General features: G+C 37.5%; 3 protein-coding genes across 6 annotated transcripts in view; 2 read left to right on the top strand and 1 right to left on the bottom strand.

Annotated features, from left to right (window-relative positions):
• The first annotated feature begins 385 nt into the window (after positions 1–385).
• On the top strand, positions 386–1722 carry LOC116160606 (ADP-ribosylation factor-like protein 2). 2 transcript variants are annotated; one of them, XM_031473846.1, is made up of 6 exons: positions 386–574; positions 643–753; positions 802–964; positions 1013–1093; positions 1139–1307; positions 1480–1722. In XM_031473846.1, exons 1-5 carry the CDS (start codon positions 510–512, stop codon positions 1271–1273), a joined length of 555 nt encoding a protein of 184 aa, XP_031329706.1. In that variant the 5' UTR covers positions 386–509; the 3' UTR covers positions 1274–1307; positions 1480–1722. The 2 variants fall into 2 exon arrangements, with proteins under 2 accessions (XP_031329706.1, XP_031329705.1); XM_031473845.1 differs by having other exon boundaries at positions 1139–1722.
• LOC116160604 (leucine-rich repeat-containing protein 74A-like) lies at positions 1253–3720 on the bottom strand. Of its 3 annotated transcripts, XM_031473842.1 has the most exons (8): positions 3395–3687; positions 3229–3350; positions 2993–3182; positions 2691–2945; positions 2487–2643; positions 2251–2440; positions 2066–2205; positions 1253–1537 (listed from the first exon to the last, which is right to left on the bottom strand). In XM_031473842.1, the coding sequence occupies exons 1-8, from the start codon at positions 3579–3581 to the stop codon at positions 1276–1278; spliced, it is 1503 nt and encodes a 500-aa protein (XP_031329702.1). In that variant the 5' UTR covers positions 3582–3687; the 3' UTR covers positions 1253–1275. The 3 variants fall into 3 exon arrangements, with proteins under 3 accessions (XP_031329702.1, XP_031329703.1, XP_031329704.1); XM_031473843.1 differs by lacking the exon at positions 2691–2945 and having other exon boundaries at positions 2487–2622; positions 3395–3683; XM_031473844.1 differs by lacking the exon at positions 2066–2205 and having other exon boundaries at positions 1413–1537; positions 3395–3720.
• A 1336-nt stretch (positions 3721–5056) lies between these two features.
• LOC116168072 (CD109 antigen) overlaps positions 5057–15708 on the top strand; it is a 42310-nt gene continuing 31658 nt past the window's right edge. The window contains exon 1 of the mRNA XM_031483728.1: positions 5057–5300. The gene's annotated coding sequence lies outside the window, so the exon portion shown is untranslated. The remainder of the gene's footprint in view (positions 5301–15708) is intronic.

Below are 15708 nucleotides of genomic sequence, written 5' to 3'. Positions count from 1 at the left end.
TCGGAGATTCTTTATGTAACTCTTCCCAGCGCGCTGTCATTACTAACTATTACAATAATTAGAAGAACCTGCAGTCCTCTGGAAAAGTACTTTAAAGTTAAAAAGGATATCAAAAACCGAGAAAAGATAGTGCACTATGAAAAGAGTCTAGAAAGCCATGAAAAAACCCAAACACAAATAGATGTTGACAAACTCTGGAAAACTGTTATAGAACTTTAAAGGACATTGCAAAACTTACGTGTTTTCCAGATGGTCGATAGCTCCCGGAGCGTTACAATACAGTTATTGTAAAGTTAAATTATTATAACAATTTGTTATCGCCCACCACGATTATAAGGCGACAGTAGCTATATTTGTTTATACCGCTTACCACAAAATCTAGACTGTGGCGGCATCTATCAATGAAACGATCAAGATAGTACTTAAATATAACCTCCAAAATTTTCGACAAATTTAAGATTTAATTTTCAAAATTTGTTAATTTATTGTTAAATTCTCTATCCGTCGAAATGGGATTCTTAACAGTGTTAAGAAAAATGAAGCAGAAAGAAAAAGAGATGCGAATTCTAATGCTGTATCCTTTAAATACGTTAAGCCCCCGTTAGCCTATTCTTGTACGCATTTTTCTTAATTATACAACAGTGGATTAGACAATGCCGGTAAGACGACAATTTTGAAACGTTTCAATGGTGAGAGGATAGATACGATATCTCCGACTTTAGGTTTTAATATAAAAACCTTGGAGCACAGAGAGTGAGTGAGTGTTTATGTGAGTCGATTTCATTGAAGTTGTTATTTCAGCTACAAGCTGAACATGTGGGATGTCGGTGGCCAAAAATCTTTGAGATCGTATTGGCGAAATTACTTTGAATGTACAGATGGTTTAATCTGGGTTGTCGATAGTGCAGATAAAAGAAGGTTGGACGATTGTAGAGCAGAGTTGTTCACGTTGTTAAAAGAGGAGGTTTGAGACACGCTTACTGCATCATTTATTTCAAAATTTCATTTTCAGAGGCTAGCAGGAGCTACGCTTTTGGTATTCGCTAACAAACAAGATCTTCCTGGTGCATTTTCTGCAACGGAACTACAAGAGGTAAACAAGTAAAGTACCCGCAATTCCTCATAATTTATTTCGCAGATATTAGAATTGGCCAAAATAAAAACACATCATTGGAAGATTATATGGTGCAGTGCGGTAACTGGCGAAAATTTACTAAGTGGTATCGATTGGCTTATTGACGACATAGCTGCCAGAATTTTTACACTTGACTAATTTCAATGCGGGTCCAACTCCGTCTTTTCACTTGGTAATTCCACTGGTTTTTCTTCCACCGGTTTAGATTTGATTACAGTGTCAGGATAATATGTCACGTAACTTGCTTGTAAATCCGCACAACTTATTTTTTGCTTAGCTCCAGGGAATTTTTGCATTATTGCTGCAAGTAAATCTTCATCCAGTTTGATCTTACTTTTTTTCAGTAATGCTCTGAAATCTTCTATTATTAATTCTTCATTTGGTAGCTGACCTACGAAGATCCTGGAAGTATACATGACATGTTAACAGAATTAGCAACTGTGTTAGACTTTCAAGTTATTAAATTTTAAAGTATACAAATGCAAAAAATTAAATTCCTATAGGTATATGTGAGATGTTCTTATTAATTATTGCATATTTTTATACATTTGTTTTATTTGTAATAGATATTAACTCCGCTTTCTAAATGTAATTTTATTTAATTGCACTTTTTATAAATCTTATCATTTATCTGGTGCTAAAATGTAATGTTGGTTGCGGACAACGAATTGGTGAAGCGCTATTGAATTGAATATAGAGCAGTAATAACTTTTCACTCGCTTGTCGCGCGAGCCCTGATTTTAAATTTCAGGAAGTAGAACTACAGAGAGAAAGCGAACAAGGGGCCAGTTATCTATCTCAGGGGCGAGATCCTGCTAATAAAATCTCTTCGGTTGTGAGTACTACTACCGTTTTTGTTTTTTGTATTCTTTAGCTACGAGCCAATTTTAATTGGGATACTCGGTATGTTATGTCGAAATAAAGTATTACCCAAAATCTTTCTTTTTCTTCTTTGCTAAAAAATTGGCACGACCATACAATAGTTTCATATGGTCTGGGCCTCTTATACTGTAGGTGTTTAACACTCCTATCGTTACAAGTTTTCCTTTTTTTAAAACACCTTTCAACAACTGAAAATACTAGCTCGTTGAGAGCTTAAAACAAAGGTACCATACCGGTAGGCAGTCAGGTTTAATAAAGGTGTTCTCCATATTAACTTCTAACAGTTTGGGACTTGTCGCTAGCAATTTAATTAGTTCCATCGCCTCTTCGGAAGTAAGCAAATTATTTCCAATTTTGAGTGTTTTTAATTTTTTACATTTGCCTAAACCATTTCTCACATTCCGAAAGGAGGCATCTGTAAGACTGAGTTATTTATTAGTATTTCTATTTGGAAGCATGATGCAAATACCGATTGCTGCTGATATCGAACTCGACTAAGGATGTACTAGCCGAAAGATAATTCATCATGGGTCGCGTTGCTTCGTTAGAACTTATACCATTCCAAGCTATACTCAATTTGCGAATTGACTCATTTCCACCAAGTGCTGTAAACAGTAGCTTGTTACCTGGTGAGAAGAAATGTTATCGTTGTCATTCTATGTGGCCTATGTGCCTTTTGGTGTATTGAAATTATTCCACGACAGATCCAGCTCTGCCAATGAGCTATTAAACGTTAAAATAAAGCTCAAAGTATTTGCAGCGCGCTCTCCAAGATTATTATGACTCAAGTTTAAAGTCTGAAGACAGCGCGTATCTTCCAAAGAGTCCTCGAGATGCTCAACTCCGTCATCACCTAAATCGTTGAAACTGAGATCTAACTCTATTAGCGAGATCGAACTCGATATACCCATGCTAAGCGCAGCAGCGCCTAAATCAAAAACTCAACTTACAAATGAAATAGGTACTACATAGTACCTTCGGGCCCAATCCGACATTCTCGCAAATTTAAGTAGTAGACAGTAGAATTATTAGCTAACATTTGGCTAATGTACTCCATAGAAGTTGTACTTAACCAATTGTCTTCAAGAATTAAATGTTGGACAAATCTATTGCGCATTAATGTTTCTGTTATCGCTTTAATCTGCTTGTCTTTTAAACCAAAATACTGAAACATTGTACTGAAATAGTAGGTATAAAGCGCAAAAAACTACCTTCAGGTTTAAAACGGTTGTTATCAACGAGTTTGAAACTCTCTTTAATGGTACGATCTTAAGCGATTGGCACATGTTTAAATAGTACTGGGCACCTACACCGTCGTCGCTCATACTCTTCTCTACAAAATACCACTGCGCTGAGCTCTTTCATTAAGACATGTACCTCTATGCGAGACAGCTTCGTCTAATCCAGGATCTTCTAACGGTGGGAACGGGTATAATGGGTGGCGAAATATTGAACTATGCGAAACTACAATTTGAGCTAAACAGCGAAATGAGTCCGTGTTTTTAGCACGTAGCTCATTGAGCTGATAAAGATCGAATATTGAATCTTCATCGTCGTCATTCATATCAAGTTCTATGCTGGAAACGATAAGAAATATTGACAGTTGACCATTTTTGTACCCTGACACATGACAAAATCATTTCCAAATTTTGGATTTAAATCTAAGACGACGGGGGCGGGAAACAAATGTGAGCACGAGGTCACAGGGGCGGTAGTTCATGAATCACGAGAGTATTCGACTTTTCCCAAAGAGCCAAAGAGGCCATCGTCCCACCGAGGTGGTGGGCGGGGGAGCGATCGATAAGGAACCCAATAGATGTTTCAAAAACCGATACACGCTCACTCGGCCCTCCCCCCGGTGCGTTCCGGCGCTCAGCCCCTGGATCGCCATCTGGATGAGGGGGGGGGGGGCCTAGGCAGAGAACAGGAGATGATGTCTTAGTATTTTTATTCATTCAAGATTGGATTCATTGTTGTCACGTCCGGACGCTTGGGGAGTTGTTGAGGGACCCTTACAGGCAAAATCCTGATTTCAGGACGCGCCTGTGGAGGACGTTCTTCCGCAGGGAGGAGCCTGGTAAGGTCCTCCACGCCATTCCTATCGGCAACTCCAGCGGCAGAACCTTCAAGAGCACGCGGGGGTCTCGCACGTAACTTTTGTGGCGAAAGCGCGTGCTTCGGCTGCGTCAAGTAGGGGAGGGGTCTCCAACGGGGTACAAAGGAGATATGGATATGAAGTGTGAAAAGAGAGGAGTGAACGACGAAGCGATAAAAAAAAATGAATGGAGGAGGCATGGAGCACGTATGAAAAAAAGAAGTTGCAAGCAAATTTCAAGTACCTAAAAAGCAGAAGGTGTGCAGCGAAATGTGATAGGAATCATCCGTGACGAATCTCTGAAAATACGTAGTAAGCATAAAAGTCTAATGGTGATGAAGGAAGGGTGGAAGCTCCAAAAATGTGTAAAGCGTGTATCAAGGACATAGAATTTGTATTCAGGAAAATTATATTTAAATTTCATTTGCATTGTGTGTTGCCTATCTCGTAACGTAAGCTCCTTTTAAGAAAGTTGAACAAATCTTCCGCCGGGTGTCGCTACTATTTATATTACAAATTTGCCCGCTTTCGATTCTACTTTTTTATTTCTTAAATTTATTTACGGTTTGTTTACTAAATATAAATTACAATTAAAGAGAAGTGCGTGGTAATTTAAGCTAAAATGAAATAAAATAGTAATTCACGAGAAAAAATAGGTACGTATATAAAAAGGCCACCGGCTTTTTGAGCAATGCGAAAAATCACTACCGACTACCGGTGCTCAGTGTACTGATTTTTAGTTTTTTCAATTGGAATTTGAAACAATATTTACTGATTGCTTATAATAATAATTTACAAAACACCAATTAATAGACTTCCTGCCGAAGAACGAAAGAAAATTGCCTAAACTAAACGGTACAGAGGTCTGTACGAGTAGAGCGCAAGCGCCATCAAACTTTAAATTACCTTTCGTTTACGTTTTGACACCGATATTTTCCTTCGCTTTTCCCACTCTTCTAGCAGTCCGTTTAGTAATCCGGCATTAATGGTTGTAGTTCGTACGTAAACGTTTGAGGTTACTTATTTCGTAAACACATACTAATTATGCTCATTTATAATAAAACACCAGATAAAAGGGATTCTTTAACAATATAATCAATGTGCAGTTTTGTGGGATGAGTGAGGTACTGCTGAATTTTAATTAAACATACCAATCACTGGCGCGGGAGAAGACAACAAATTTTGCAGGTATGCTGGGCGTCAACCTATGAAATCACCTACGGTAGCTAATTAAAATGTAACGAATAACAATTTTTCGGGCCGTTTTTACCTTTTGACCATAATTCACTTTATCATTGTTGAGGGCGTTAACTTTTGCAAAATGTGAGTCACAAATTGCTATAAACAATTTTAAGGTGAATTGAACGGTCTGTGTAATTTGTGAGATTCGTATTGTATTTGCGGATCATGATATCGGCAAATATGTGGGTAGGATTGTAAACAAACTCTTGTTGATTTAGTCCGTGGGAAAATGTGTGCATAAAACTTCCTCGTGCGCCACTGAAGTAACAATAAATAACTTCCCTCGGGCCCCGAAGTGCCATCCGGGGGTTTTGAAAGCGTGCCACATGGCCGTAATCTGGTTAGCGATGATAAGAACGTTAAATTTGAAATCTCCCCCCTTTTTGTAGATTGCCAACTGTGATTTGATTGCAACCCGTCTTTTTTAATTATTCAACACGCTCAGTTAAAAGAATTAGTCATAGAATGACAAATTAAAGGTTTTTAAGTCGTAAGGTCAATCAAAGGCGTGTTCAACTTGACTTTTTATGCACGTGGTATTTGTTTAGGGGATGCACGATGCACCAGAACATTCTTAAAAGTTTCATTTACGATATCCTAAAAGGATCAAGACCTTTAACGTTGACGTTAAGCAGACTTAAATTTGTTCTTTTTATAAGTGTCTTTCTTCATCCTCTGCCAATTTTATAAAGCACTCGATTCTAATTTTAACGAATTCAAAGAAATTGTCTGCTTTCAAGTGCAAGTGGAAAGCACTTCTTCTGTTTTAGACGCTTATTACCGATTTAAATTAAATTATGTAAATGACGTATTAGTTATATTACACTTTGGCACGCTTTCGAGGGTTTCAATAAACAGCTGGACGCTAGCTGTCTGTTAGTTACCCTAAATATTGAAAACAACCCCTAGATTGGTATTCGAGCGTTACAATTGACATTGTTGTACTCGTACGCTAATATTAACAGTGGCTTAGGTACCTATTTACGCCCGAGGGTACGCCGAAAGATGTTTTAAATCTGAGCTGCATTCGCATTATCAAGTGCCAATCGACTGGACATATACGAATGGGATTTCTTCAATGTTGGGGTATGTTAACAACCCCTTGCACAGAACTGCATTTACTTGTAAGCTAACTAGCGGATACGTTTATGATATTGTAACGTAACTGTATATAACTTTAATTAATAGGCATATGTCAAAGTATCAAGTATCAAATAACTAACGGTCCTTAAATAGAGTGATTAATAACAATTCAATATTTATCACTTACTTACAGTCACTACTATAACATTTAATTTTGAACACGAGCGCGAATTTGATTATTTATCACTTTGACGTCGATGTTAAAACTAAGACCAGACCAGAAATTTGATTGTATATAGCAAACAATAAACCTATAGAAACCGCATATTTCATGGAAAGAAAATAAATATTTTTATTTTTTTTCTAAAAGAAAGATTGATTTAAATTATTTATTTTTCTGAAAAATGCCTAGTTTTCCCGTTGTTTGACTTTGAAACTCTGTAATAAAGCTTGTTTGGCGAACAAGACCTAACCTCGAGCCTAACCTTTAACGAGCCATAGCTCGGTTGTTCGTATTGGCAAAGAGAATATTATCTTTGGTACCTATGAATGACATAGCAATCATAAAAAACGATTTTTAGCTTCCTAGCATGTGTTAGGTAGCTATTGCGATACCCGTTTTTTGAACATTTCAAAATTTCATCAAATGTCGACGTTTTAGACCATTTTAAGCAACTTTTAAAGAATAAAATTTTTAGCTTCCTAGCATGTGCTAGGAAGACCTTATTTTCCTGTGTACAACCTACAAAAAATTGGGTCGGGTTATATTATCAAAAAACGGAGAAAAAAATTGTCAAAGTCAAAAAATTGTGTTGCATATGTGCAAAACGCAACGATCTTGTTTCTGAAGCAATTTAAACGAAATTTCTATGGTAAGTCCCTTTAATAAAAGCAAACAAAATTCATGCGCAAAAATCGTGTTGCGCATGCGCAGAAATGCAATTTTCTTATTTATGGAACAATTAAAACGAAATTTGGATGGTAGGTCCTCCTAATAAAAGAAAACAAAATGCATGCGCAAAAAATCGAGTTGCGCATGTGCAACATCCAACTTTCTTATTTATGGAGCAATTTTAACGAAAATTGGATGGTAGGTCCCTCTAATAAAAGCAAACAAAATGCATGCGCAAAAATCGTGTTGCGCAGAAATGCAACTTTCTTATTTATGGAACAATTTTAACGAAATTTAGATGGTAGGTCCTTTTAATAAAAGCTAACAAAATGCATGCGCAAAAAATAGTGTTGCGCATGTGCAACATCCAACTTTCTTATTTAAGGAGCAATTTTAACGAAATTTGGATGGTAGGTCCCTCTAATAAAAGCAAACAAAATGCATGCGTAAAAAATGCACCTTTCTTATTTTTTCCGTCTGTATGTACGTACGTACGTTTGTTGGCAATTTTTGGTTTCAGCTATAGGAAGCTATTCTGTCAAGAATTTGACGCCTGGTTTTTTGTATTTTAAACTACAGCTTTCTTCACAGTTTAAAAAAAAAATAAAATGCATACTTGTCGAGTTTTCACGAATAACAAATTATAAAAATCTCTATTTTTATAGCCCGAATAAATAATTAGCGTCAAGGGACGCACACTCTTTTCTAACCGTCGCGAACCAGCTGCATTTTCGTTGTCTGCAGTATTTAACGAGACCCCACTTTCACCAAACAAAAAACTCCTTCCAGTATTTAGAAATAAAGCCTTGAGAACGCCAGCTCCGAAGGAACGCGCTCCCATTTACTCAGAAAATAATGCGTACAACGTTGGCCTTGTTATCAGCACCCAAATACGCGCCTGAATTAACTTACGTCCGATACTTGTCGCAAAACCTCCAGATAACATCTTTTATATATCGTACGCAAATTGACCAGATGTTTCTTACATTTTAACGCGCAATTTCACATTTTCAAGTAAATACAACAAATCTAAATAAACAATTCTTAAATGGGAGAAAAATTGAGAGTTTTCCGGGGCGTGCAGTGGTATGTTTCGTATTGCCTCCTTGGAGTGCGGCTGCGGGCTGCTCTCCCACTTTCGTACCGTTGGGCTATGCTTGCTCCGCAATCTATACCGTTATTTTTAGCGCATTTTTGCAAATTTGTTTCTAAAAAGGTAGCTTTTAATCTTACTTTGGCTGGCTGGCAGTATATGCGAGAATTTTCAGTTTTTTTTCTATCTTCTTCTACAGTTTTTCTCCAATTGTTTTTAAATTGGTATCGTCGTCGGAAAGATCTTGTGGACGCACACAACTGCTGCGTGGCAGAATTTTGCACGGCGCGCTGACAAGATCTTACTGATGGTGGAGTCAAAAGTTCAAACGCGCATTGCGGGTGAAGGGGACGTTGGAAGTGGGTACCGACAAAGGGAATGTGGTAGCCTTCGACAAGATCTTATTGATGGTGGAGTCAACACTGGCTAATAACACACTTGATCTGCCACACAAAAATACGCTGAAGTCTCTTCGATGTCACACGAGGACTTTGATAATTTTTTTATGGTTTCCTGGATAGCGTTATCGTCGAGGTTGTCGTGCTGGAATGCGTCTTCTGCGTGTGGATTCGTGCTATGTATGGCGTCGGCGAGTTCGGCTGCCTCCCCCAAGTTGGTTTTTTTCTGTACCGCCAGAATGGCTTGGATATTGTGCGGCGGTCTGCTGTTCCACATAGACCTTAGGAGATTGTCAACCACGGACGATCCTGCGAGTCCTTGGAGGTGTCGTAGGAACAGCGACGACTTGCGGCCCCCTAGTTCTTCCCGTTCGAGTAACATTCTAATCCACTGCTTGTGGGTTACGATGAGTTCTGATTTCAATTTTTCGTACTTCTTGTCCTCGGCTGGTTTGGTGAGGATATCCCGGATCTCGCTGGCGTTTGGCTTCTACTTCTAACCACATTTCGGGGTCGGTTGGCCAGAATGGTGGTAGCTTCATTTGGACGCGATGTATCTATCTCCAGGCGAAAGTCGTCTGTGTTCCCGGTCGAGGTCGTGCCTTCGTTCGTCATTTTCAGACGTCGATGGATATTTTGCCTGGAGGAGGCTGTACGCCTGGTACTACAGATCTACATATTCCCTCCCTTGTTTGAAAATAAAAATTCCATGTGGTTTTTTAAGATTAAATGATGGAAGAACCACTGAAATCGTAAATAATCCATCATTGTAGCTATAGCAGGGTGTTCGAAAAGATTGACTACACGATAATTTGGAAGACACGAGAGCTCAATTTACATGTAAGTAGGTGGGGTAGTTTAGAAGCGAATAAATCCCTTCTAATTGTAAACCAGGTGCTCAATGGTTATTTTCCGTTGTGCTTAAACACAAAGGTTCATTCAAACGAATTAAGGCAGTGGAATCAATTCAACTCGACCACTGAGTTAAAATAATCACTTCCCGTTCCCGTATATCATTGCGTTAACTACTAAATATTAAACGGGGTGCTGAACTCCAATACGTTGCCCGTCGTGTGAACTTCCAAGATTTCATTGTGAGCCTCTGGCGCATATTTTTACATATTTGTAGCATAAACCTAAAAATAGGAACGCGAATGTTTGCAAAGGAAGTAAAAATATTTGGCACATGCCAGAGGAGTCAATTAATACTTCATCTTTTTCGGGGGATAGGATAAGGTCGAAAAGCCATCGGCCTTGATCATTCCGGATATATAAATAGTAACGAACTGTACAACGAATTTTTGACGGGCAAAAAATTTTGGAAGGTTTATTTGTATTTATTCAAATTTCTGATGTGTGTGGGGCTGTAGGCAGCAAAATCGTTAGGGTGTTGCCCTCGGTAGTTAAATCAATGCGGAGTGATTCCCTACAAATTACTTTCTAACCACATTTTCGTAATTCTATGTCGAGAAAATGTGAAGATGAGACAAATTCAATTAGTACTCTGGAAAGTTGTGTGGTTTTCTTCTCATTATTACATTACAGGGGTTGTGGCGGCGGCGGTGTTTATTTTGTTACCGACTTAATTTTAGTGTACTTCTTTTAACAAATGTGTTTTTTCAAAGGCGTTCAAATATACAGGATGTCACGAATGTGTATATGCTTTAAAAACTTCACCGTAGAAAAACACGTTTTGTACTCACTGTCCCTTATTTCGCTATGACGTAGAGTGGAGAAGGGGGAGAAAATCCCATGCTCTAGTTTTTTTCGATTATATTCCGAAAACGGCGGACACTCATTTAAAGAGACGCCCTCTAAACTATCAGGTGCAAGCAATTAAAAGTCGATTTCAAAAGACAATGTTTCTTTTGTGTAAGAAAGTGTCAATTGTCAAGAAAATGGCGAGAAGTTCGGTTACTAATAAAACAAAGCTGACGTTCGGGTATTTTTTGCAACCGTGATAATTCCTAGGCATAGCATGGACCGTCGTTTATCGGCTTGCTTAGGTAAAAGGCTGGGTTGAGATATCGTCGATCAGCAAACGATACACGCGCCAAAAAGGCTGAAGGACATGAAGAAAAACCATCAATCATTTGGAATTTTTGTTAATTATGAAATCGGTAATAAATAATGAGATTAAGATCGAAGTAAGTAATTTTCCTACCGAATTCTAACACGAAGATCATATAAATCCATGTCATACCCTTAATTTAGGTTCAATTGTATACAGGGTGTAAAAAGTGCCAGAACAGTCGATTATCTCCGTTATTTATGAGGCAATTTATTAATAATTAATAATACACATAAATAAGCATGACTGTTTCTATGTCTCTTATGCCTACCTAAACCGTTTATCCGGTTGCGATGAAACTTTGGGAAATCGTTAGACGTATGCCCGCGAAGGTTTCTATATAAATAAGTCATTATGAGATTCAGTATGTGCGCGAGGTGAGGCGGCGCAGTCTCCGAAACCTTGCGTATGTCCCATCCAAGAAATTATCGACTAATAGGCGGCATGTAGTTCACAGGGTGCGCGAGGTGAGGTCCCATCCAAGAAAAGGCGGTATGAAGTCTGTTAGTAACAAATATTAGCGTTAATATTTTACTACCAGACCCGCATATTTAATAATCAGAATGCCTTCTGACGTTAACCTTTTGTTTTTATATGCAACACCCTGTATATTTCATTCTTATCGGGCGCAGAATCAAGACTACATAAGAAATTTTAAACCAAGGTTTTTGTTTTATTCGAAAAGTCATAAAAAAATTAAAATAAAAAAACTTTGTAGCAAATCGCATTCCCTTTTAATAATGGAAGTAAAATAGAAGACATTACAAATTGTGCTTTTCTTAATACAAACTCCTACAACTAAATGTTCATGTATGTGTTCTATTTTTAAAATGTTAGTATGTCATAAGCGGCCATCTGCAATTGGTATTGTAACGGGAGCCCTTAAATGGAGTTTATTGTTTTGAATTCTGCTAGGGTAGCTCAATTTTAGTGGATAAGTACTATGAAGTATACAGGGCGTTGTCATTAGAGAGCGGTTTATTCCAAAATTTGAATTTTCAAATTGTGAAAGTCAATGGGTCCTTAATAAAATTGGCGATCTATATTTTACGGCTTATTAGCTTCCAGATATTTCGTCACTAATGGATGTGCATTGGCGACTGTCTGGGGCGAGATTAGAAGCGATAAACTTAGGTTCACAGAACATACGTTACGATTTTGCAGAGATGTAGGGAGACTAGTTATAGTTAGTTCCAAGAGAGCAGAAAAATGGTTGCGGCGTGAGTCGTCGTAGAGCTCGGCGCGAGTCATTAAGAGAGCGGAAATTTTATCAATCATTCTTCAGAAGATCCAATGTTCGTTTCTATATTGTCAAACTTTGATGCACCATCTTTTCGAGAAAAGTAGTACCGTTTTGTTACATGAGAAAACAGGAAACGCTATATATAACTAAGGTAACTAACGAGGTAACTAACTTAATTTTTTGATTTCTATAAAAAATAATGATCGGATCTCTTTCGGTAGATTGTACTGAAAAGTAATCAGAAAATTTTTTGCGGGCAGCGGCGATCTGATGCTGGCGAAGGATCTGAAAGCAGAATTGCGGCACACGGACTTTGCCCTGATGGGTATGCAAGCGCCTATCTGATTTTTACAATATGCGGTATGCTTGTTTTTACTGGAAGCATCTTTGGTTAAAGTTTCCAAAAATATCTCCATAAATAAGAAAGATGACATTTCGCAGATTGCGCATGCTCACATCTAATGTTTAGAATATGAGATATGTTTGCCTTTAACATGATTAAAATTTCAAAAAGATATCTCGATAAATAAGCCACTTGATATTACTTATCCTCCGCATGCGCACATTAAATTAAAGAAGTGTTAACAGCAGATAGTGTGATTGTCCATCCGCCCGTCCGGTTGTCTGTCGACCTGTGCGCACGATAACTCCCGAACTCGTGGCCTCCTGACACTGAGTATAAAGGTTTCTCCTGATGGAAGTAAGAACCCTATTGAATTTGGGCTCAAAGGATCAAAGGTTACCAACGTACCGGGGAACCTGGAATGTCAAAATGCATTATATTTTGATAAACAATGCCTTTTATGCTTCGTTTTATGCATATTTGATGAACACGTGTCCTTTGAATAATAATAATAATAATAATAATGACATTTATTGAGCACACACCATACAAAGAACAGATATTATACATTACATTACCTAATGGGTGACTCAATAGGGCGAAGTTCAGACTGGAATAAACCGTGTTATTCCGTCTACTCTACCACTCAACCCCCTACATATGAAATTAACAACAAGAGACCAAGACATAAAAAAAAACCTAGCAAGAAAAAACTATATGATAATAAAAACTATTCAGTATAAAGGCACAAATGAAAACCTAAAAAAAAAATGTAAAAAAAAAAAATTATAGCAATAATGATGTTAACGAAGGAACTTAATGCTGTCTTGCAAGGAGTATGAGGCGCAAGCGTTTTTTAAAAAGACTTTCGGATAAATGTTTTAAATGAGATGGTAATTCATTATACGTCTTTGCAATATTGTAACTGAAGGAGCGTTTAAATAGTGACGTTTTGTGAGTAGGTATAGTTATAAAAAACCGATCTCTAACATTGACATTATGGACGTCAGCTCTGTATGTTACCTTTTCAAATAAATATGACGGTGTTTTGGTTTGAAGTATGCCATGGAACAAACAGGCAGAATGTAATATTCTTCTGTTGTTCATATCAAGCCACTGGAGGGATTTTAATTTATGTGTAATCCGGTCGTATTTTCGGATACCAAATATTAGTCTAAGGCAAGAATTCTACATTCTCTGAATTCGATTGCAGTCTCTTTTGTCGATACATGGGCCATACACACTATCACAATAGTTAAATTGGGAAAGCACTAAGGATTCACAAAGCATAACCTTAATACTACGATTAATAAGAAATCGGCTATTAAATATTAGCACAGACAACATATACTGTCTGTGATATTAGTTTAATATTTGTAAACGCTTTATTAATTATTTGAGATATATGCTTTTTGAAACGTAATTGGGAGTCAAAAATCAATCCAAGATTTTTGTATTCATTAACTACTGGTAATATTGCCCCTTTGGACTCAACAATTATTGCATGCTTGAGCGTGTTAATAATCGACGTTCGGCCAAATAGCATAACAGCTGACTTATTGCAGTTAATCTGGAGTCCATGTTCTTCAGAAATCTTAGCTATATTATACAGGTCAGAATTGAGTTGATTGTTGATTGTGTTAATGTTAAGGTTTTCAGTCGGAGCTTGATATAATAATTGTGTGTCATCCGCGTACATGTGATAAGTGCAGTATTCTAAGCAAGTGTGAAAATTGGAGGTGTATATAATATACAGTAAAGGTCCAAGCACTGACCCCTGCGGAACACCTGCTGTAACAGCAATGGGGTTTGACATGTGGTCATTTAAAGACACGCGTTGTGTTCTATTGCTAAGGAAGCTTGAAATAAATTTTATAGAATAGTCGTTAAATCCCAAAGGTCTCAAACTTTTTTGTACCAATTTCGTTGGGACGACGACAAAAAGCAATACCTCGATATCTGGCTCGATGCTCATGTAAAATTTTGATGAATATTGTACCATATCGTCCCAATGAGACTAGCGCATTTTAACACTGTTAATTGTTGCTAATTGCTTAGTTTATAAAACATTCAACTTTACGTAGAAAATAGTTGGGTTTCTTTGTCACTGGTCACTGGTGTCACTGGTAAAAACTTGGGTAATTATGCAACACGAACATTTTTAATGTTGGGTCTTGCTTTTTGCTGTTGCTCAAAATTAGTCTTTGATAAAAAGCTTCGTGGGTGTCAAATTTTCCTGTATAAAAGTTATGGGGCGTGTAAAGAAAAGTTGATCATGGATCTAACTGGTCCAATACAAAATTAATACAACGTAAGTAAAAGAGGGCACGTTAGTAAGTCCTGTAGACCGTAAAAACAATAGTGGTCAATCATTAAGAAACACGAAACGTTGACTTTTGTTTCGGCGGTATAATAATGCACTCTTCTTTTCGAGAAACAATAGCCCCACGTAGTACGCATAGCAAAAAAAACGGTTAGCGGGGTGCGCGTATTTTTAAATTTAAAAGGAGCGAGAATGCTTGACAGGCAATAACGCATTCACCCTAATTATTCGCTTCCTTTGCTATTTTAACGAAACGCTTCCGGATTGGGAGCAGCATTCCGCGTTTGGAACGCTGCAGAAATTCTACCAGAACCAGAAATATAAAACGAGACGACGAGCATCTGTATTTCGACTTCAATTGTAGCGCCTCGTAAATATTTAGCTATTTTCTAAACGGAAGACTGAACAGAAAAAAAAATGTGTTCGTGTGTACCTATTGATGTCGAGATGAACGAGCTCTCACTCGAATTCTTAGGATTTGGAGGATTAGAGGGTGGCACCCCTAATGAAAGCAATGTTACGCACGTGTCTAATAACCGACATGGGCGATGTTTGTATAGAAGTTTTCTCGAACCCTACATGTAGTTTTTGCTTGAGTCTTTGCAGTGTATGCTAATTATACCTGCTTAATTAATATTTATAAAAAGTCTTTTATTCAGTTTCGATCAAGGTTTTGATTGGAGTCGGTAATCTCATCTTTTCATACCCGGTTTTGAGGATTTTGTAATTACTTTTAGACAAATATAGCCGTTACCGTTTTCATAATACGTGTTAGGTCAGGAAAGTTATCAGACCTAACCTTATTTTTTTAAATGGAAAATCATGTGTATTTTGTTCTCAAACCAGGTGCCAATTTCTTGACAAACCAGATATTAAAAAAAACGTTTTTGAGAGTTTAAAACGTTAGT

Source organism: Photinus pyralis, unplaced genomic scaffold (assembly GCF_008802855.1).
Source record: "Photinus pyralis isolate 1611_PpyrPB1 unplaced genomic scaffold, Ppyr1.3 Ppyr1.4_LG1, whole genome shotgun sequence".
Classification (NCBI taxonomy): Eukaryota; Metazoa; Arthropoda; class Insecta; order Coleoptera; family Lampyridae; genus Photinus; species Photinus pyralis.
Note: the sequence above shows the minus strand (reverse complement) of the source record. Positions and strands in the feature narration are given on the sequence as shown.